This window comes from Choloepus didactylus, chromosome 21 (genome assembly GCF_015220235.1).
Source record: "Choloepus didactylus isolate mChoDid1 chromosome 21, mChoDid1.pri, whole genome shotgun sequence".
NCBI classification, from domain to species: domain Eukaryota; kingdom Metazoa; phylum Chordata; class Mammalia; order Pilosa; family Megalonychidae; genus Choloepus; species Choloepus didactylus.
In genome coordinates, this window is record NC_051327.1 from 3,274,328 (window position 1) to 3,296,512 (window position 22,185).

The window sequence follows — 22,185 nt, forward strand, 5'->3', positions numbered from 1 at the left end:
CGAAGCAGTTTCAGTGGCTGAGAGATTCCAAATGGAGTCGAGAGGTCGCTCTGGTGGACATTCTTATGCACTATATAGATAACACCTCTTAGGCTTTAATGTATTGGAATAGCTAAAAGTAAATACCTGAAACTACCAAACTCCAACCCAGCAGTCTGGACTCCTGAAGACAATTATATAATAATGTAGATTACAAGGGGTGACAGTGTGATTGTGAAGACCTTGTGGATCACACCCCCTTTATCTAGTGTATGGATGAATGGAGGAATGGGGATAAAAACTAAAGGACAAATGGGGTGGGATGGGGGGATGATTTTGGTGTTCTTTTTTCACTTTTAATTTTTATTCTTGTTCTGGTTCTTTCTGATGTAAGGAAAATGTTCAGAGATAGACTGTGGTGATGAACGCATAACTATGTTATCATACTGTGGACAGTGGATTGTATATCATGGATGATTGTATGGTGTGTGAATGTATTTCAATAAAACTGAATTTAATTTAAAAAATGAAAAAAAAAAAAAAAAAGAAGACATAGAAGAAGGTGCAGGAGTTTTGCAAATGAGAGAAAGAGCATTCCAGGCACTGGAAATATCTGGAGGTATTATAGGGATGGAGAGAGCTGTTTTTAGTGTCTGAAGTTTAGAAAGGAGAGATTACAGCAGATTAAAGCAGAAAAGTAGACAGTAGGTTTTGTTATGAAAACAAAGACTTAATCTTGCTATCTATGAAACAGAAGAGTTCTGTGCTGGTTTGAAGCTATTACGTTCCCCAGAAAACTGCCCTGTGGGGGTAGGTCTATTGTGGGTGGGACCTTTTGATTAGGTTGTTTCAGTTGAGATGTGACCCAGCCCATTCAAGGTGGTCTTAATCCTTTAGTGGAGTCCTTTATGAGAGGATAAAAGCAGACACACCTGGAGAGAGCAGAGAGCGATAAACACCCTACAGATACTAACAGAGGACTCACAAACGCTCAGAGAAAGCCACTGAAACCAGAAGCTGAAAGCAACAAATTCCAGGAGCAAAGGACCAGCAGACACTGGCCATGTGCCTTTCCATGTGAGAGAGAAACCCGGGAGAAAAGGATCAACAGACTCTGGCCATGTGCCTTTCCATGTGATAGAGGAACCCCAGATGCCAGCAGCCTTTCTTCAGAGAAGGTATTCTCTTATGGATGCCTTAATACAGACATTTTCACTGCTTTAGAATTGCAGAATTGTAAGCCAATAAATCCCCTTTGTAAAAGCCAAAAAAAAAAAAAAAAAAAAGCAAGCAACAACTAAAATAAGTTAAAACCCATTCCTGGAGAGAACCTAAGATAGTGGCTAGCAGACACAGGGCAAAAAAACACCTCCGTGAAAAATACTAGATAAAAGCCGGAAAGTGACCCAGAACACCAGTTCCACGATGCACCAGCTGGACAAGGTCTGCTAAATCCACAGGGGCCACGCACTTGGTGAAAGCAGGAGTCTGCATTCTGAAATGAGTGACTAAGCTTGCTGATATCCGGCAGCCACGCTGCGGTGTGGGGAAACCATGGGTTGGCGTTTGGAGGCGGACTAGTTCTTTTTAAAAAAAAAAAACAAAAGTGGCTGCAGATACGGCAGCGAGAACCACACAGTGAAGCACGGTAGGAAAGGGCTGCACGAATGCCTCAATATCTGGCATGGAAGATAGCCTTTTGCACACCCACTGCTAATCATATCAGAGCAAGGAAGGCAGAGGTGAGCCAAAAGGGGAAAATAACCATGCCCCTTGCAGCCATCTTTCCGGCAGGCTGGGAACACTCTTGCCTTGTGCCGGAGCCACAGCCCAGAGCTGTGCCAAAAAACCGAGTGTGATGGCAAGTGTTTCCAGCAACATGCACACATGCCACAATACTGGGTGTAGACAATAGCCTTTCACGCACCCACAGCTAATGGTCCCGGAGCTGGGAAGGCGGAGCTGTGCAAAAAGGGGGAAATTAACACACCCCATACAGCCATCTTTACAGCAGGCTGGGAATGCACCTACTCAGCCTGGCGGCCCAGAACTTCCCCTGAGGGATGGCGCACACTTGTGACGTAGCACAAGGGCACAGCTTGGAAGAGGGACTCACTTGGAAATCCCAGGGACCATACGCCAATACCAAGGACTTGTGGGTCAGTGGCAGAGACAATCTGTGGCGAGACTGAAATGAAGGTTTAGAATCTTGCAACAGCCTTAAATCTCCAGGAACATCTGGGAGGTTTGATTATTAAAGCTGCCCTCCATCCCTAACCACTCAGACACATGCCCCACATTCAGGGCGGACAGAACCAACAACACACCCAAACTTGGTGCACCAATTGGACCCCACAAGAATCAGACCCCCACACACCACAAAGACAAAGTTGGGGAGAACTGACTTGAGGGGAATAGGTGACTTGCGGACACCATCCGCAAGTTAGTTAGAGAAAGTGTACTCCACCAAGGTGTAGATCTGACAAATAATCCTACATATCCTAAAAGAACCCTACCATGTAAAGCAAATGCCAAGAGGCCAAAAACAACAGAAAATTTTAAAGCATATGAAAAAAACAGACAATATGGATAACCCAAACGCAAACACCCAAATCAAAAGATCAGGGGAAACACACTACTTGGAGCAATTAATCAAAGAACTAAAGACAAACAATGAGAGCATGGCACAGGATATAAAGACATGAAGAAAACCCTAGCAGAGCATAAAGAAGAAATTGCAAGAGTAAATAAAAAAACAGATGATCTTATGGAAATAAAAGAAACTGTTGACCAAATTAAAAAGATTCTGGATACTCATAGCACAAGACTAGAGGAAGCTGAACAACAAATCAGCAACCTCAAGGGCCACAGAATGGAAAATGAAAGAACAAAAGAAAGAATGGGGAAAAAAATTGAAAAAATCAAAATGGACCTCAGGGATATGATAGATAAAATAAAATGTTCAAATATAAGACTCATTGCTGTCCCAGAAGGGGAAGAGAAGGGTAAAGGTCTAGAAAGAGTATTCAAAGAAATTGTTGGGGAAAACATCCCAAACCTTCTACACAATATAAATACACAAAGCATAAATGCCAAGAGAACTCCAAATAGAATAAATCAAAATAAACCCACTCCGAGACATATTCTGATCAGACTGTGAAATACTGAAGAAAAGGAGCAAGTTCTGAAAGCAGCAAGAGAAAAGCAATTCACCACATACAAAGGAAACAACATAAGACTAAGTAGTGACTACTCAGCAGCCACCATGGAGGCGAGAAGGCAGTGGCATGACATATTTAAAATTCTCAGAGAGAAAAATTTCCAACCAAGAATACTTTATCCAGCAAAGCTCTCCTTCAAATTGGAGGAAAAGCTTAAATTTTTCACAAACAAATGCTGAGAGATTTTGCTAATAAAAGACCTGCCCTACTTGAGATACTAAAGGGAGCCCCACTGACAGAGAAACAAAGAAAGGAGAGAGATAGATGGAGAAAGGCTCAGTACTTAAAGAGATTCAATATTGGTTCATTAAAGGACAATAAGAGAGAGAGGGAAAAAATATATCCGACAAACATAAAGCAAAGGAAAGGATGGCTGATTCAAGAAATGCCTTCACAGTAATGTTGAATGTAAATGGATTAAACTCCCCAATTAAAAGATATAGATTGGCAGAATGGATCAAAAAATATGAACCATCAATATGTTGCATACAAGAGACTCATGTTAGACACAGAGACACAAAGAAATTGAAAGTGAAAGGATGGAAAAAATATTTCATTCAAGCTACAGCCAAAAGAAAGCAGGAGTAGCAATATTAATCTCAGATAAAATAGACTTCAAATGCAAGGATGTTATGAGAGACAAAGAAGGCCACTACATACTAATAAAAGGGGCAATTCAACAAGAAGAAATAAAAATTATAAATGTTTATGCACCCAATCATGGTGCCACAAAATACATGAGACAAACACTGGCAAAACTAAAGGAAGCAATGGATGTTTCCACAATAATTGTGGGAGACTTCAACAAATCACTCTCTCCTATAGATAGATCAACCAGACAGAAGACCAATAAGGAAATCAAAAACCTAAACAATTGGATAAATGAATTTGATTTAACAGACATATATAGAACATTACATCCCAAATCACCAGGATACACATTCTTCTCTAGTGATCACAGAACTTTCTCCAGAATAGACCATATGCTAGGACATAAAACAAGCCTCAATAAATTTAAAAAAAGAATTGAAATTACTCAAAGCACATTCTCTGACCACAATGGAATGCAATTATTAATAAATAACCATCAGAGACAGAAAATTCACAAACACCTGGAGGTTGAACAACACACTCCTAAAATAAATGGTTTATAGGTAGAATGTAGGGGAACAAGCAATAGAGAGCAATTAATGAAGGGGGAACGATAACTCAATAAGAGCAGATAAGCTATCGCGGGTAAATTTAACATTCTGGGAATGCCCAGGAATGACTATGGTTTGTTAATTTCTGATGGGTATGGTAGGAACAAGTTCACAGAAATGTTGCTATATTAGGTTATTTTCTTGGGGTAGAGTAGGATCATGTTGGACTCCCTTGTTATGGTTTGTTTGAAATGTTTTTTTATTGTATTTTTTTTTATTTTTATTTTTTTGGATATAGTTGATTTTAAAAAAAAGTTAATTAAGAAAAAAAATATGCAGCACCCCCTTGAGGAGCTGGTGGAGAGTGCAGGGGTGTTGGGCTTCCCCACCTCGATGGTTGCTGATGTGCTCACAGACATAGGGGACTGGTGGTTTGAGGGGCTGAGCCCTCTACCACAGTACTCGCCCTTGGGAAGACTGTTGCTGCAAAGGAGATGCTAGGCCTGCCTGTAATTGTGTCTAAGAGCCTCCTCCCGAGTGCCTCTTTGTTGCTCAGATGTGGCCCTCTCTCTCTAGCTAAGCCAACTTGGCAGGTGAAATTGCTGCCCTCCCCCCTACGGGGGATCTGACACCCGGAGGTATAAATCCCCCTGGCAACATGGAATATGACTCCCAGGGAGGAATCCAGACCCGGCATCATGGGATGGAGAACATCTCGACCAAAAGGGGGATGTGAAAGGAAATGAAATAAGCTTCAGTGGCAGAGAGATTCCAGAAGGAGCCGAGAGGTCACTCTGGTGGGCACTCTTATGCACAATATACACAGCCCTTTTTAGGTTCTAATGAATTGGAATAGCTAGCAGTAAATACCTGAAACTATCAAACTACAACCCAGAACCCATGAATCTTGAAGACGATTGTATAAAAATGTGGCTTACGAGGAGTGATAATGTGATTGGGAAAGCCATGTGGACCACACTCCTCTTTGTCTCATTTATAGATGGATGAGTAGAAAAATGGGGGAAGAAAAAAAAAAATGGCACTGGTGTTCCTTTTTACTTTAATTGTTCTTTTTCACTTTAATTTTTATTCTTATTATTTTTGTGTGTGTGGTAATGAAAATGTCAAAAATTAATTTTGGTGATGAATGCACAACTATATAATGGTACTGTAAACAATTGAATGTACACTTTGTTTTGTACGACTGCATGGTATGTGAATATATCTCAATAAATATGAATAAAAAAAATCAATTCCTGTACAGAAAGCAAAGACAACACAGACATACTAGAAAAACTGTGAAAGCAAGAAGCAAAACATTGTATGAATACCTATCCAGATAGCCATGGTATATTTGAAATTATTTTTCCTTTGTTCACTGTTGCCCAGCTATTGTCTCATTATCCACTAATTTCAAAAAAGGCAGAAAATGATGCTAGGTGCTTTTTTTTTTCCATTTAAATCACAAATGTTCCTTGGTGTGGGCAGAGCATGAGCTTCCTTCTGCTAATCCATCATTTTATATCTTTGATAAGTTGGTTGTAAGTTTGTGAGCCTCCTGATTGTTTCAAGTCACTTCAGAGCCAATTTTGTGCTCAGTGGACTCCTAGACAGTACCACGCAGCCCAGACCGCCCTAATTCACTGTACTGTCTTTTGGCTGCAATAGGGTGCATTAGAAAAGAGGTAATTTTTTGGATACTTAGGCATATGCAAACGTGGTCAGTCACTTAAGCCTCTGATGAATATATTGTAGTGGTTTAAAGAAAAAGGATGGTGGAATACCTCTAGAAGTAACCAAGTGGTGGGAAGTTAACTGAAGAAAACTTGCTTCCTTATGAGCCTATTACTATACTCAGAACTAAATGAAAGCAAAATTTTACTCAGAAAGATGATTTAAGTTTTATTTTATTTCCCAACCCACCTTTTCTGTTAAAGGTCAACTATGTAAAAACTGATGACAATATGTCATACAGGGAGGGAGAAAACAAAGTATTGCTTTTGACTATTCTGTACAATGGAAAATGACTCGGGGCATTGTGTCTTCTTTCCTTCCCGTCTCTGAAATAAGTGGTCTAAATACTCAAGGGGTTTACAACTACAGGTGCAAGGAGCTATGAACCACAGGTGCAGCTTGCATTTCCTTTTTCCTCGACCTTCAAGGTCAACTGGCTAGCTTACTTAGACCATAAATAGAGCTCTTCTTAATTTCTCTAGCACAACCTTAACTTGATATGAAGCACTTACACAAGGAATGGTGCAGACAGGAAGGTAGCTTTATTGCAACTTTGGAAAAATAAACATGATTCCATTTAGAGGAAAAAAAGAAAGTCACTGATGCTCAGTAAGCAACACTGCCATCTACTGGAATGGTGACAAACCATCAAGATTTTCAAATCTGTTTGAAATGATTGCTTGTGTAAATTTTCACCATAAAAGTCCCTTTTTTAAAAAGCTGGACTTCAGAGAACCACAGACATTCTTGAGAAACTGTTTTTATCTTTGAAATGTGAAAATGTATGTGCATTCTGTGCTTTTGCTGCGGGGGATGGGGGATAGGGGTTGGTAAAAAATGTGTTTTTAAAAAAAACAGACCATCAAATTAATTCTCCATTTGGAAGTTATGAGACATTTGGGGGCAACCTGTCTCTTTGAAAACCCATCACTCGTGTTCGACATTCTAAACAGCAAACCCTGATTACGACAGACAACTTTATAAAGAAGCAAAATTCAACTATACAAGAGCTACATTAAGTTTACTCATTTCCTCTTTCTATTTTTACAATCTAGAGTACTAAGTATTTGCACTTGACTTATTTAAATTCCTGGAGGGAAAAAAAGCATTAGAACACATCAATAACAATTTTGCATAAATCACATAACCCAACTCTTACAATGACTACAGTAACAGTGGAAGATACTGGTATGAGGATGTAAGGATGCTGTTCTTAATGAATAATAAAGTCATTCTTCTTAAGGCTTTATTCTCCTTTCTATCCAGGTGTTGCAGCAAATGTGTTGTTTTGATGACTTCTATGAGCATATAAATGAGAACACTTAATGAAACACCTGAATGAAAAAAGAAATAAAGTTGTGAGAATAACATATTGTTAAAAACCACAATCTGAAATCGGCATGTCTGTTATTACTGAGATTTTAGATTCTGAGTTCAGTGCTCTGTCTTTGGAATATCCACAATGGTTACTGATCTTGCTAATGAGTTCCTCTCACTGCAACATTTCTGGGCATATGGCTGGAGGCACTCACGGATTCTAGAAGAATGAGACTGACATGGGCTTTATTAACCCATATTCTTGGCAAAGAGTAAACTCGCTTAAGGATTTTGAGAAGAGCCAAGTGCTGGGAAAGAGGTATATAAGTGTAGAGTAAGAAGTTGAATTAAAATATTTTTAGATTGCATTTTGTCAGCAGACACAACTAAATGTTTCAGTTCTGAGAACCTGAGATCATCCAGAAAAATAAAGTTCTGGGTGTAGGATGTAAAAGCTATCACAAAGTGTGAATCCAGTGTTTCGCACTTCTCAAAGCACCATGAATTGGGGAGTAGGGGTGGTCCCTTAAGTGCTGTATCTGAACGGGGTTGCTCTTTTTAAGGGTGTCTAGACTGACTCCCTTGGTGCTCACCACATTGCACAGTGGGTACCCCTAGCCTGAAGCCTTCCTCTACCTGCTTCCCCAGGCTGTCGGCAATTGTATGAAGTACCTCGACACGGCCTCTCCATGGGCCCAACAGGGGATAGGGAACTGACCACCTGAGCCAAGTATTCATGTCATCTGCATCTTTCACACAATGCCAACTATCTGGGTACTTCTGAAGTCAAAATGCTAAGGGAGCCTCATAGTAATTCAAACACGATGCCAAAGTCATCTCAAAAAAAGTTTATTAGCATGATTAAAAACATTTTCTTGAATAATGACAGAGAGAAAGAATTTCTAAACATGGAAGAATATCAGTGGCAATACCTTATAACCAATATTTGGAACTGAATGGACAGTCTTCATTTTATTGAAAATCATTTATGGGTTCCATGTGGAGTCACAACTATTGCTTTGTCTGGGAACGAGTCCCTACTGCAATTAAGTATAAAAAATATCGTCCATCATAATTGGAGTGTGACCTGCATTATTGAGTAAAGAGTTGATAAAAATCCTCAAAGAGTTGGGTTTTTAAAAAAAAAAAAACATTCCTTTTACACACTACAAAGAAATAATTAGTATTTTGGCTTTTTAAATTCCTACATGATATTTAGAATGGCAGTCCCCAAAGTCCCCCCCTTCACAAAATCGTGAACACAGACCCTGTTCTGGGGGGGTGCATTCTTGGGGTGGACTCCAAGTGCTCATACTGGCTTGAGAACAAAGACTGCATCATCCAGAACGTAGTAGTCATTGTACATGTCACCTTCGCACAGGTATGGCAGTCTGGTGAAAGCCTCGATAACAAAACCAGCTTTTCTGAAAACTTCAGGAAGACTATTCACTTGTTCTTCCCAATTCTGTCCCTTGATTTCCAAAATTTCAGATGGTTTCTCCCACTTGCCACCTACTAAAACAAATAAGAACATTAAGTTAAATTCTTGAACAAATGAGTTATCCGAAGATGGAAGGAGGGAGGAACAGTCCTTGTGAGGACCTCAGACGTGCCAGGCACTTTGCTGGTGCTGTCACGTGTCATCTCCTTTATCCTTCCCAGTGCCCCCCAAGCTAGGTGGGCAGAGACAAAGCACAGACTCAGAAGGGCTGAGGAACAGACCCACACCTGCCAGGTTACCACATGTCGGCACAGAAATGCAACCCCAGATTTAATCGGAGCCAAAGCCACACCATTACCTTCTCAGACAGAGCCACGGATATTACATTCTCCTAGACTGACTGGGTATAATGGCCAATAGGTTCAGAAAACTGGTCAATAAATACTTGAATATTGAAGCAGAGAGTAACATACAAAATTTGAAAGAAGATTTTAAGAAAAATGCAAGAAAATACCACTGATGGACTAAACGTATGCAACTTACAGCCTAAAGAGGTTTATCAGGCTAAAAATAAAAATAGGCTCATGAAGGATTTTAATTCATAAAAATAGATCATCAGTGTGCTTCTCAAGGGATGCTGACCCACTCCCTAACTTTCCAGTACAACTTCATAAAAGCTAAGCTCCAGGACAGAAGCAGAGCACTAGAGTGGATGAGTCAACCTAGCATCCCTTGCACTAATGAAAGAAGGTTCTAAAAGCTGTTTCTAAATCTGTGATGGTCCGATGCCTGGGAAACCAGGCGAGGTTTTCAAATTCACGTACAAACCAAGCACTGACTATTATAAAGATAATAGGTGGAAATTTTCAGATGCCAAAATGATGTAAAAAATACACATATACTTAAAAGTGTTACTAAATTCAGATTGAGAATAACTTTCCGTTAATGAGAAAATACATAAGCAACAGCTGCCAAGAGTACAACCTCCATAGTGGAAAGACGTTTCATTATTTTCGGTGGCCCAGCACCTGAACCCTCTTCCTATGTCTCGAGCATTCCCAGCCTCGAGTCCAGTGGGAGGTCAAGCCTGACGAGGGAGCCTTCCCAGATTCCTTGCAGCAGAGGCACTTGCACATGACCAAGTAAGTTCTGCCCATCAGATGCACTTGCCCCAGACCTGGAATAAGGAGCTAATGACTCCCGGGAAGAGGAGATGTGAGGCTCTCTCCAGGGGTGGAGCAGGGGCAGCAAGACTAAGTGGCTAGGGCAGCAGTTGAGCGGTGCTGACAACAGAATCTGGTCCGAGTCACAGTATCTGGTGCTTGGTGGTGGCAATGTGTTCCGCACACTACTTTTACAGCATGATTTGGGGCATTCTTCCTGGCTGTGGACCCCACACATGATTCTCCAGTCCTCCCAGTGACTTTGTGAACTACCCCAAATCCTTTCGGTAAACTCCCTTTCGTCAGCCTAGTCAGCCTGCTGCTTACAAAGAAGCATCTGACTGATGAAGCCTCCGAGTTTGGGGGTGGGAGGATTGGGGAGGATACATCTGTTTTTAGCACATTAAAGAGGAGTCCTTGAACTCAAAACTGAGGCACACTGGTTAATGATACATAATGTATTTCTTCATTGCTCTATGATGTATTGTTCACTAATTTTTCTTGACTCTCTTGTCATGAAGATACTCCCTTCTGCTGCTCAACTCCCCAGGACCAGCTGATGACTGACTGAGCTACTCTGGGAATTTAACATACTAATTAGCGGTTAAACAATACTCCTTCCGGGGAATACGTGCTACATGCGAATCAAAATCTCACTCAATACATCTAACACCTACGATTTATAAAATCCAAGAAGAAATACCACATGAACATTCAGAAATGTGCTCCGGGCTAAAATCTCAACTTCAAATGGTGAAGCTGGGTTACAAACATGCTTTACACAATTTCAAAAAGTTCCTGATTATGGTTCCTTAATAACAGTTCCTCTCTTAAGTTCTTCCTTTCCGAAAAAAAAAGCTTACTGTCTTTTCAAAGGCACTGTCTCCCCACGCCCGCCCCACAAGCACACACAGAAATGGAGACTGTGAGCAGAAGCAAGATCACTCTCGGTCTGGAAGTCAATCTGATTCTATTTTATGTCGGTAAGGTACTTTTTTATTTCCCTGTCTCTATTTTATTCAAATTAATGGCTATTTTTCACCCATTGTCTTTATATTTTAAGTTCCCTGAGATGAATTTTAAATGTATATAATATTGTCAAAATAGACTAAGGTACTAAGTTTCCTTTTTCTCTAGAGAAATAAGGTACTAAAAGAATAGCTGAAAAAGTTTCATTTTAACTTCGACAATTCCCTCTGCTACTATAATATACTGCTTTAGAGAAGAGCATTTCACCAAAGGGTTGAAATATTCTGAAAATCACATATGCCGGAGTCATCGAATTTAGGTCCCACACAGGCAAACTCACTCTGCACAGAGTAGGCACTGAACAATATTTGCTGAATATTTTCAAAGAACAGTATTTCTGGAAAGGTAGGTTTCTGTAAATTAAAAGTACTTTTCATTTAAAATCCTGTAGTGGCTCCTTCCATAGAGAATAACCTCCCATCACATAACTATTTTTTAAAATTCTGCCTATACACATTTTACTATGAAAGAAAAAGTGTTTCCAGCATCATAGTTCTAATAAACTCAGATTTGTCCACAAAGGTGAGCTCACAGGACAAAGGAGGGGGCAGAAACACTTAACATTAATTTTCTCTCATCCATAAAGAAATACACCAAAATGTTAGTGGTTATTTTGTGTAGTCGGATATTAGTGAATTCTTGCTTCTACTTTTCAGTATTCTATTTTTTTTCCTAATAAGTACATATTACATTTATAAAGATAAAGCTATTTTAATTCACATTAAAGAAAAATGCTTATCTTTTACAGAGATAAATTCTGAAAGATGTGCAGATAACTGGGATTTGCCCTAAAATAATTTGGTAGTGGGGAAAAAACAAGACAAGACTGGGTTGAAACCAGGGAATGGCAGGGGTTTGCTGTGCTATTCTGGCTACTTCTGATATGTTTGAAATTTTCCAAAATAAAGTTGTTTTCTTAAGTGTCAGAATTTAATTCCCTATTTTCTAACTTGGTTTTTACAAATAGTAAAGTGATACATTTTTTCCTCCACAAAGGATGTAAGCTTTCAACCTTTTCAGAAGGTACTGTGAAAAACAAAAATCTGATAGAATATGAGAGGTAAGAGAAATTTTTCACAGGAGTAGGCTGTGGTGTAACATACTTTTCCGCACTTCTCTTTTTGCTAATATGTTGCTTTACCGGCTGAGGAGGAGGGGACAAGCAGTTTCCTCCTGAGTCTGTGTTCTCAGAGGAAATTGTTACAGCTGGTTTTGTCCCAAGCTGTGGGACTATGCAGAAGTCAGAATGAACGTGCATTAATAAGTCAGGCTCTGAAAACTCCAAAGTTGTAGATATTTATTCTACCCTGTGCTATTTATTAGCTCTCAAAGGAAAGTATTGAAAGTCAGCTTCCCTTATAAAAACTTTACCTGAACGAAGATTAAGATTGAAACACTGCTAGTTTAACTGGTTACATTTTGGCAGGCCTGATTCCATTTTGATTTTTCCAGTATAAAATGATTATTGTATGTTTTTAATCATATTTTTTATTGTTGAATGCATCAGATATACACAGAAGTGACAACTTTTCAAGTGCAATTTAACAAGTAGTTAGAAAGCAAAATTCAAAGAATATTATAGATTACAGTTCCACAGTTTCAGTTATTTCCTTATTATGAAATATAACATATATACAAAAAGGTAATATCTTTAAAAGTATGATTTAACAAGTAGATATGTAGGAAATTTCCAAAGTTGTTATGAGTTATAGTATCATAGTTTCGGTTATTTCCTTATTGTGAAATATAACATATATACAAAAAGGTATAGCTTTCAAATTACAATCTAACAAGTAGCTACAGAAGAAATTTCAAAGGATGCTATGGGTTACAGTTCCACCATTTCAATTCTTTCCTTCTAGCTATTCTAATGCCTTAGCAATTAAGAAGAAGAAAATTATATAGAGATTCAGTATTCATAATCCTTTGCTAAATTCCATCTTGTCTGTTGCTACCTCTTCCTCTAGTTTAATCACTTTCCCGATCTTCAGGGATGTCTAGGCAGTGACCACCCTAACCTGCTCATGTTGAAAAGGGATGTCAACTTTATGAGCAAAGGGGACACAACTGGTTGATGTTCTTGAAGAAGCTATGGCCTCTGGGTTTTGGGACTTAGCTGGCATTGGAGCACTCTATATTATATGTTGCAAAAAGAGGTTCTCTGTACTTTGGAGGTGAGCAAGTCTGGATAGGAGGCATGAAGTTGTGTTTATCAGACTTGGGAGTGAATCCAAGTCCCTGAGCTGAAGCCCCAAGTTATGCTGAGCCTCTGAAGACAAAAGGGCGACAAGAAGACTGCTAATCTTCGCAAGTGACTTTTACCTCCCATCTGGTTTCTATTTTATCAGGTCACTAAAAAACTTTCCGCTCATCTTAAAAGTGTACAGATATTACAATTAAAACAGGGTGAGACTAGATTTGATCATAAATATCATGATTTTAATTTTAATTCCTCTTCTGTTTTCAGTGACGACCTATTAAAAAAAAAATGTTAGGAGCAAAAAGCCCCAGTCAGAAACTTAAGCTTCAGTCTTCCTTTTCAATTTTATTTACAAGACATGCTCAGGCAAATAAGAACACTTGGAAACACAAAAACAGGCAGAAGTCAGACTTTAAAAACTTGCATAAGTTACAGTCTGCCTCCACTATTTTACATACGGCTTCCCTTGTCCCAAAAAGGGTTTAGGGCAAGTCTTTCCATTTATACACACTCAAATGGCTTTCCAGCTTACAGGCCTGAGATCAGAAGGCCAGGGTGGGAAGTGGCACCACATGGTGGGTGTCTAGTCCCAGCTCTGCTCCCACCTTGCTGAGAGACATCTGCAATCACTTCTAAAATGAGCCTATGGCACTATGGGAACGGTAGTAGTGATGGCAGTAGCAGCAGAAATAACTACCTTTTATTCACTGTTTACTATGGGTTAGGCAAGTAAACACTCCTTATGCATCATCTCACCTAAACCTTACACTATCCCCATGAGGAAATACTATCCCCCTTTTTGCTAATGAGGAAACTGAGATGCAGAGAAGTTAAGAGAAAAAAGCTAGAAACTGACAGAAATAGGACTGGAACACAAGTCTGTGCTCTTTATCACAACACTGTTAATCAAATATGATAAAAAGCCACAAGGGAGTGCAAAGCAGTGTACACAAGTGCCAGGTCAAAATAAAATTTGCTTCGCCACAGCGTGGCTACCTCATGAGACCAGTGCTCAGTAATGTGAGTCACTGTGGGCTAAGCAAGGACTGCATCCGCAGGTGTACATCTTGCCATTTATCCTGTTTCCTTTAAAGGGCACCAAGCTCACAGAAGGGAAAATTGTGAGTTGCCATGAATTCCTAGTGATCCCAACCCCACAAGGCAAAATTCCCCATAAGGCAAAATTCCCTACTGCTCATAGGCTCTACCAATGGCAGCAACATTTGTTTGAAGAGCTTTGATAACACATGACCACAATGAATATCAAACTCCGGTGAGGGGAGGAATATAGATGAGGAAAAAGGCTCTGGTAGGTTCAGTGATCTGCAAGATGAAAAGAAAGGTTGTTTGTAGTGAGAGTGTACACATGGACCCCAAGCTTCTGACTCCAAATCTGCAGCCACCTCTCCTCGTGACGATGCTACTTCCATTGGAACGTCCGGAGGGCCGCCTTCTAGTAATCAGACATCACAAGCCAGGTTAAGGTCAGGACACACGGAGAGTAGGAAAACTGAGGAATTCATGTCTATTTTTACAGTCCTTATTTCTGCTGGGAGTATAGTAAGAAATAAGAAAGGAAAAGCTGGGCTCCCCACCTCAAAAATGCAAGGAAATCAGAAACACAGGCAAAGTACAGTGAGAAGCCAGCTAAATACAACTTCATCTGCTTCCTCCCACAGGGGCCGTGGGTGCCTGTACAGTCTCCGTCTCACAACCACAATCCCTAGAAGTGGACTCCACTCACGAGGCCATCACCATAGAGTGCACCTTCTCCACAGCCAACTGCCCTGAAGAGCCACCAACAAGACTGTGGTTTCGCTTTGGTGCTCACGAGTCTGAGAACCTGTGCTTGAATGGGTGCAGAAGTGAGGCAGACAAATACACAGTAAGGGAATCCCTGGCACAAAACCAAGTTTCCCTCACTGTCAACAGGGTGACTTTAAATGACAGTGCAATTTACATCTGTGGAATAGCATTTCCACATCAAAGGACCTGGAAAGCTAAGCAAACTGGAAAAGGCACCATGTTGGTGGTAAGAGGTCAGTCAGTTAAGACTTTATTTCAATACATCACACTATACTCAGATATTTAAATTCACTACGGTACTTACGTGCAGAAATTATGAGATAAACTTGTTAACCTAATAACCTCATCAGTGAAAGGTGTGATCTGAGCATAAATCTACATGAGGTTTGGATTAAAGAACTACTCTGACCCCTCACCTTCTCTCAGCCCCTGCTTCTCTGCCTTCAGACACTGTCCCTGTTATGGGGGGGTGGTGCTATATTGTTTCTCAACATCCAGATTTGCTAGTGAGGTCTGACCTTTCGGTACATTCTGCTGTTCCTTTCGGTACATTAGTGATTTGGTATAATGAATGCACCAAGCCCAAAGGGAAACTCGAGACGATTAACTAGATGAGTAATCAGGAAGCAGTCTGGTATCACACCCCTTAGGACAAAGCACTGAAGAAGCCTAAGTGATGAATGAATTGGATGCAGAAAAAACACACATTCCAGAAAACAAACACAAATTTGGGGAAAAGCCACTGGAGGATCCCTGACCCTTCCAATTCCACCTGGACAGCAGTAACCCAAAAGGGGTTGGTGTCATTCCGGTTCCCTAAGATTTGCTAAAACCCATGACTATTTCCTCTTTAAAATGAAGATGTCGAAAGGCTCTCTGGAGGGGACGATTCTAGCTAAGTCCTATCAGTCACGTCCCCAAACTCATTGCCTTGAGTAGTCTGAGATTAAGAAATATCAAAGAAAAGGCTCCACACGATTCTGAGGGAAGGAAAAGCAAGGCAGTAATTTGTCACCTTTTTTGGGCTCTCTTCCCTTAATAGGACTCTGGCCTGAGGAGCACTGAAATCATCAAAACATGAACTCAAAATCAAACTCTGCCCTTCGGATTTAAAACAGGACTTGGGATATGAGAGAATCCTGTATTATATTCCCTGCTTTCAATTATTAGGAGTGTTATTATGGGCTTTTGATATTCAAATATTATTTAACCTTAGTTTCCACTCACCTGTAAGATAAATTATGAGTTAATACACAAAAGCGCTTTTAATTGTGCCTAACACCTAGCAAGTAATCAATAAATGTTAGCTACTGATATTAGAACAAACCACAACAACTTTGGAGATACGTTATATCTCACTGCATTTGTCTTCTGTAAAAAAAAAAAAAATCAGCTAGGAAAAAAATGACTTATAAAGAGATGAAGGTCTCAAAACTGCAAGTTTATATAAAGAGGGATTCTGCTTTATGAGCAGAAATGAAAGTAATAAGATTGACAAGGCAATGTCTTGCCTTTTTGGAAACATTTTTTAAGTTTTACAGATAGAGCTAATTTATTAGTTTCACAACACAAAAATGTCTATTGTAAAAACTGTTCACAGCATAAGCATCTATGGAAATATTTAGTTGAAAAGTAAAGACTATTTGGACAATAATTACACATCTAACTGTAGTTCATATTTAAAATAACCAGATACTTGAAGATATGGCTGGTTACTTAATCCCTACCCAGACAGGATAATTCCCACAAGGAGGGAGAAATTCAGAATGCATAAATGGGCTCAATAACTCTATCTCCAGAATTTGACTATAAAGATGACTTTGGACCTGTAACGATCCATGTCTTTTAAATGTGCAGTGAGCACTAAAACCCTTGATGCAGGCCTTCTCAGGTTCTTTTACAAACGGCACCATTCAGCAGTACAGACTAAACTGTTGCAAGCTTATAAATGTCAGTATCCTGCTTACAAATACACATGAATGGATCTTAATTCGGTAAACAGCCCCTTGGTGACACCTGTACACCATATCTACCAAAAGAAATTTTAAATGCCCTTGAACAAACTGTCTGGGAATGTTTATCTAACCTTAAGTAATGCTTTATATAGTAACAGTGATTCTTAGTATTATGATAAATGGTTAATTGAATTTTTTGAAATTGTTTTTAAAAACAAGTAATATTTTTGGTACAATACATTTAAAGAGCTAATGAACTGGCTTTAACAATCATATATTTAAGTGTCTTTTGAATAAATTTTTATATGTATAGCCATGCAGAGTAAGTTCATGTTTCACCTCTGACATGAAGCTTCAACTGTACTTTATACATATATTTGCAAGAATATGCCTCAATAGTGACTGTAGCTCTTTCTGTTTTTGTGATTAATGAAGAAATTAAGCTCGACAAAAAGCTGCAGAATTTCCTGATAGCTCTCTTGTCGCTGCTCTCTATCTACCTTATCGGTGTGTGCGTGATCTTCATACTCCTCTCCAAAGTAAGTCCAATTTCCTTGCACTGGATGTCCCTAAAGCCTTGAATATTAGCATAAGGAAATCATTTCCATGTCTCCACAAGTTGTGAGCCTCATGGATAGCTCATCTAATTAACATTTTTCTTTGCATGTGCAGGGAACACTACCTGCAGAATAAGTCTGTAAAAGAAAGCATAAATTTTCATCACTGAAATTATTATTAAGCTGAGCACATGATTAACAGTGTTTTCCCTTTAAAGCCCAGTAATATGGGAATAAGAGACCTTTCTTTGTAGCCACCTTATATGCTATCATTCTGCTGGGGGTGACAGGAGGTAACTATTATTTAAGAGAGCCCTAAGAATAGTTTTTAATAGCAAAAAAAAAAAGGGCTAACAAAGAGATTAGAAGCTGCCCTAAAATATTCAAAAAGGCCAAAAGTTATTGTGAAAGAGTATCTTCTGGCTCTGCATATTCTATAAAGGGAGTATGTATGTTATATTAGGATGACTATAAATCCTTCAATTCAAATCAGTTCAGGTTGTTAAATTATTTGATTAATGGAAGAGAAGCATCTCAGAAATGACATGAAAATTATTAACTCTTATTGTATATCATTAAAGTATTAAGTTAGTCTAATCTTACTATGGTAGGAGATATCTACCATAATTGTTTTAAGTTTATAAAATGTTCTTATAAGATTTTCCTTTACTTGGCAGTCAAAAACAAACACTCTAGGAAACAAAGGAACAGAAGAAGATTCACAAAAGGTACAGACCAATGCCTATAAAATATTTCTTTATTGACTGTGGTTGGTTCTAACTATTTGAAATGCAAAATATCTTAACTCACAGAGAACATCATGACAACTTTCAATCATAGATAGGAATGTTCCCCATTGTTGAGAAACAGTGATACCTCTCAAGTGGTGAACTGTGACTTAAATTTGACAGTTCTCAATCATAAATTCTAATTGATGTACTCAAAAAAAAAAAAAACAGAGTCAACAGTAGGTGTATGGGGGCAGTACTTCTGAGATTGTGGCAGTAAAGAAAGAAAAACCCCTGATAATGTGCAGCAATCATTGTTTCTAGTCCTGAGAGAGAGATTTTTTTTTCTCATTTTTATCCATAGAAGAAGAGTGCTCGGCGGATTTTTCAGGACATTGCTCAAGAATTATACCATAAGAGATACATAGAAACAAACCAACGACCTGTAAGTACAAAATAGCACAGATCTAATGCAGACAGAAAGCATGCTTGACTAAAAATTAAGAAGCTGACAACTAGCTGTCAATTATGTTTCCTTTTAAAAGAGTTTGAAAGAGGAGTTTTACATAAAAGACATTTTTACATAGACCCTGTTTTGATAAATACATAACAAGGGACATCTAATCCAATATTAAGTAGCAACCAGGTGGGATCATAAGTGACATGGAAATTTTCAGAAACACACTGGACACAAGCAGTGTTTTCAATATAGACATGGATGCTTTTGTGTATTAAAAGCTACTTTGTACTGTCTTGCATGCAGTAGCAGACATTTGGTAGATGCTGCAAACATTTGTGGATCAAATTACATAGCAAAAATCACTTGTTTCTGAAAACGCAGAAATCAAGTCACACTAGAAAGATTCAGTTCATGAAAACAGGAAATGACTATTAAGTTTTTAGGGATGGGGTTACAGGAAGACAAGCAAAGTATCTGTTGTTCTAAGATGAAAAGTTTACAAAATATGCAAAAACATTTGCATAAATGCATTATCTATTATAATTCTGATAGTATTTCTTTCAAGTCCTATATAAAAGGATCTTACAAACTAGAAGCTGTATTAGAATTAGAGCAGGCACTTGGCTTCCATTATGCTTCATCACACTGCTCAGATTTAAATTAAAACACATATAAAATAATGAGCTTATCCTAATATTTTCCTCTTAAAGAGAAGCAAAGAAGGCAAAGACACAGGTTTCTGATATGAAGTGTTTTGTATTTTTTTTCCACAATCCAACTTTTAACAGAGATTTTCATCCAAGAAATTGTCCAAGTAGCCACTTCCCCCTTCACTGTATATACAGATACATAAAGAAGATGGTCTAATTATATAAGATGTCACTCTGAATAGTTATAAATGCCTATTTACATTTTCTTTCTATGGAGGCTTGGACATCTCTTTCACCAAAGAGGCAAAGGTAAGTGACCTGAAAGCAGACCTGGAAGTGAAACGGCAAGGCTTAGAGCCAAGGCTTTGACAACAGCATCTGAGCAACAAAATGATTATTCAGTTTCCACATTCTACTGTAAACAGAGGGAAAATGGTAATCCGATCTTTCAAATTACTGGACCCAGAATGCAAGAAGGCACAGCTGTTTACATGCTGCTTGGAGCATGGCGTTACAGGTTACATCATCTAACACAGCTTGTCTTCTTTATTGCAGGAGAAAGACAGCAACACTTACAAAAACAGAAGAGTATTTCCCAACTATGAAAGACCGTAGAAACGCTTTAATTTTCAGTTAAGTCACTGAAAATCCAACTCCAGAAGTTATGGAGTCCAATAAGGACTTTTTAAAATCAACTAAAAGAAAATGGAAAAGGACAACTGGCTGCAAAGAAGGATGCTCAAATATAAGAAAATTATAACTAACAGTAATTACCAAAAATCCTAATATCCAACAAAATGCAACTGAAAGATATTTTTCCTAATTTCCTAGGAAAATTCTAAACAGCCTAATATTTCAAAACTTCAATTTTTAAAATATACATCCTATGTTTGCTTCATTCAACACATGAGGTGTGTGATGACTGCTTACCCTGAAGAAAATCTGAAATCACATCACGTGTCTCAATCTTTACTGGAAAAAGTGTCTTTATGGCCTGTGGGAGTGATGGGACAATTGGACTTCAGCTGGGTGGAAGGAAGGGAAGAAAGGAAGGAGGGAGAAAGTGTGGAAGGGAGGACTTAAGTGCCAAAATTTGAGTTAGAGAAAATCATCTTGAAAAGTACCTGGTAATGAAAATTATTTCCTTTGATATTGCAATGGGGCAACAGTGTAATGCCTATCTTCCTGCCAGAGTAAATAAAATAACTTATATCATACTACTAACAAAGACTGAGAATATAATAGAATATAGAGATCATAATGGTTAAACTAGAGAAAATCCAGAGCCGATCCTAACTAAAGGTTAAACAAGAAAACCTCAGAAAAAATAAGCCACAGCTGACTCTAGATGTCAGTATTTGCCAAATAACAGCACCGGGGAAGGACTGTGCAATGCACTACACCTTACAAGTACCTCTGTGATTCTAATTTTTAGCCAGTTTAGGAGGGAAATATCAGAGATGGGGCTGGTTACAACAAGGATGTTCATAGAATTCATTATCACCGCACTAAAAATCAATTTCAAGTACTCACAAGTGTGCATTCATTATTATATATAAATCACAACTTAATATGTTTATTTCATCAGCATTTCTTTTAAACTGCTATTGAATGAGGTTTGTTCTTGCTTTAAAACTCAGAATTGAAAAACATTTTAATATCTCTTAAAAAGCTTTTTGCACTACTCTGGAGTTAAAGTACCAAAATGTAATGATTCCCAGAAATGTAAAGTAAATGATCTAATTCTAATTCAACACTACTTCTGTTCACCTAGATGGAGTTAGCGCTTGTCAGTGATCTCCGACTTTTCTGATCACACATGCCATTAAAAAATGGAAAGTGGGGAAGGAGGGAATGTGCAACCTCATTTTGGGTGTGGATGTATGTGTGTGTATTGTATGTGTGTGTACTGTATGTGTGTATATGTGTGTGCATGTACTTATATTTGTGTGTCTCCATACTGTGCATGTGTTTATGTGTACATGTGTGTATGTTTGTATGTATATGTGTGTTATGTTTGTGTTTACAGGCATACCTTGTTTTATTACACTTCACTTTATTGCACTTCACAGAAACTGCATTTTTTTGCAACTTAAAGATTGGTGGCAACCCTGCATCAAACAAGTCTATTGGCACCATTTTTCCAACGGCATGTGCTCACTTTGTGTCTCTGTGTCACACTTTAATTAAGGTACATTGTTTCTTAGGCATAATGCTATTGCACACTCAACAGACTACAGTATAGTGTAAACATGACTTTTATATGCACTAAGAAACCAAAAATTTCATGTGACTCGCTTTATTGTGATATTTGCTTTATTGTAGTGGTCTGGAACCAAACCCACAACATCTCTGAGGTATGCTTGTGTATGTGTATATGTGTGTGCATGTGCAGATGTATCTTATACACAAAAATACAAATTTTAAAATAGTATAAAATAATGTAACTAGAGATGCTAATATTTTCTTCCTATATCCCTAAATGAATTGTCTTATATATCTGGCATGTAAACCTCCCCACTTTGGGGACTATTAGGTTGGTGGCATAAATGAACTTCTGAATCAGATGGCAAAAAAAAAAAAAAAAAAGACAAGCGCTAACTCCATCTAGGTGAACAGAAGTAGTGTTGAATTAGAATTAGATCATTTACTTTACATTTCTGGGAATCATTACATTTTGGTACTTTAACTCCAGAGCAGAAAATACGCTGTTCTTTGTATAACTAACCAGGAGACAAAATCCCTATGATAAACTAGTATTTGATTCAGAATATGCTTTTCCCAAAGTATGCAAGAACTGTTT

General features: G+C 38.5%; 2 protein-coding genes across 5 annotated transcripts in view; one reads left to right on the forward strand and one right to left on the reverse strand.

The window, feature by feature from the left end:
* Positions 1-6,601: 6,601 nt before the first annotated feature.
* The window catches only part of METTL9 (methyltransferase like 9), a 58,600-nt gene continuing 43,016 nt past the window's right edge, over positions 6,602-22,185 (reverse strand). For 2 of the 4 annotated variants that reach the window (XM_037813501.1, XM_037813497.1), the window contains exon 5: positions 8,227-8,908. In XM_037813501.1, coding sequence (XP_037669429.1) covers positions 8,703-8,908 — 206 coding nt within the window. In that variant the 3' untranslated portion in view covers positions 8,227-8,702. Of the gene's footprint in view, positions 7,411-8,226; positions 8,909-22,185 lie in introns of those variants that run through there. The other 2 variants (XM_037813499.1, XM_037813500.1) reach the window with 2 other exon arrangements.
* On the forward strand, positions 10,878-20,610 carry IGSF6 (immunoglobulin superfamily member 6). The gene is made up of 6 exons (XM_037813502.1): positions 10,878-10,980; positions 14,906-15,265; positions 17,423-17,526; positions 18,222-18,272; positions 18,637-18,717; positions 19,938-20,610. The coding sequence occupies exons 1-6, from the start codon at positions 10,914-10,916 to the stop codon at positions 19,995-19,997; spliced, it is 723 nt and encodes a 240-aa protein (XP_037669430.1). The 5' UTR covers positions 10,878-10,913; the 3' UTR covers positions 19,998-20,610.

What these genes read in the sequence shown, in the direction of transcription:
- IGSF6 (XM_037813502.1), top strand. Translation starts at nt 10,914, where the DNA reads ATGGAGACTGTGAGCAGAAGCAAGATCACTCTCGGTCTGGAAGTCAAT. An exon ending in TCTGATTCTATTTTATGTCG is followed by an intron (nt 10,981 to 14,905) that starts GTAAGGTACTTT and finishes TTCCTCCCACAG; the next exon opens with GGGCCGTGGGTGCCTGTACA. An exon ending in TCTTCATACTCCTCTCCAAA is followed by an intron (nt 17,527 to 18,221) that starts GTAAGTCCAATT and finishes TTTACTTGGCAG; the next exon opens with TCAAAAACAAACACTCTAGG.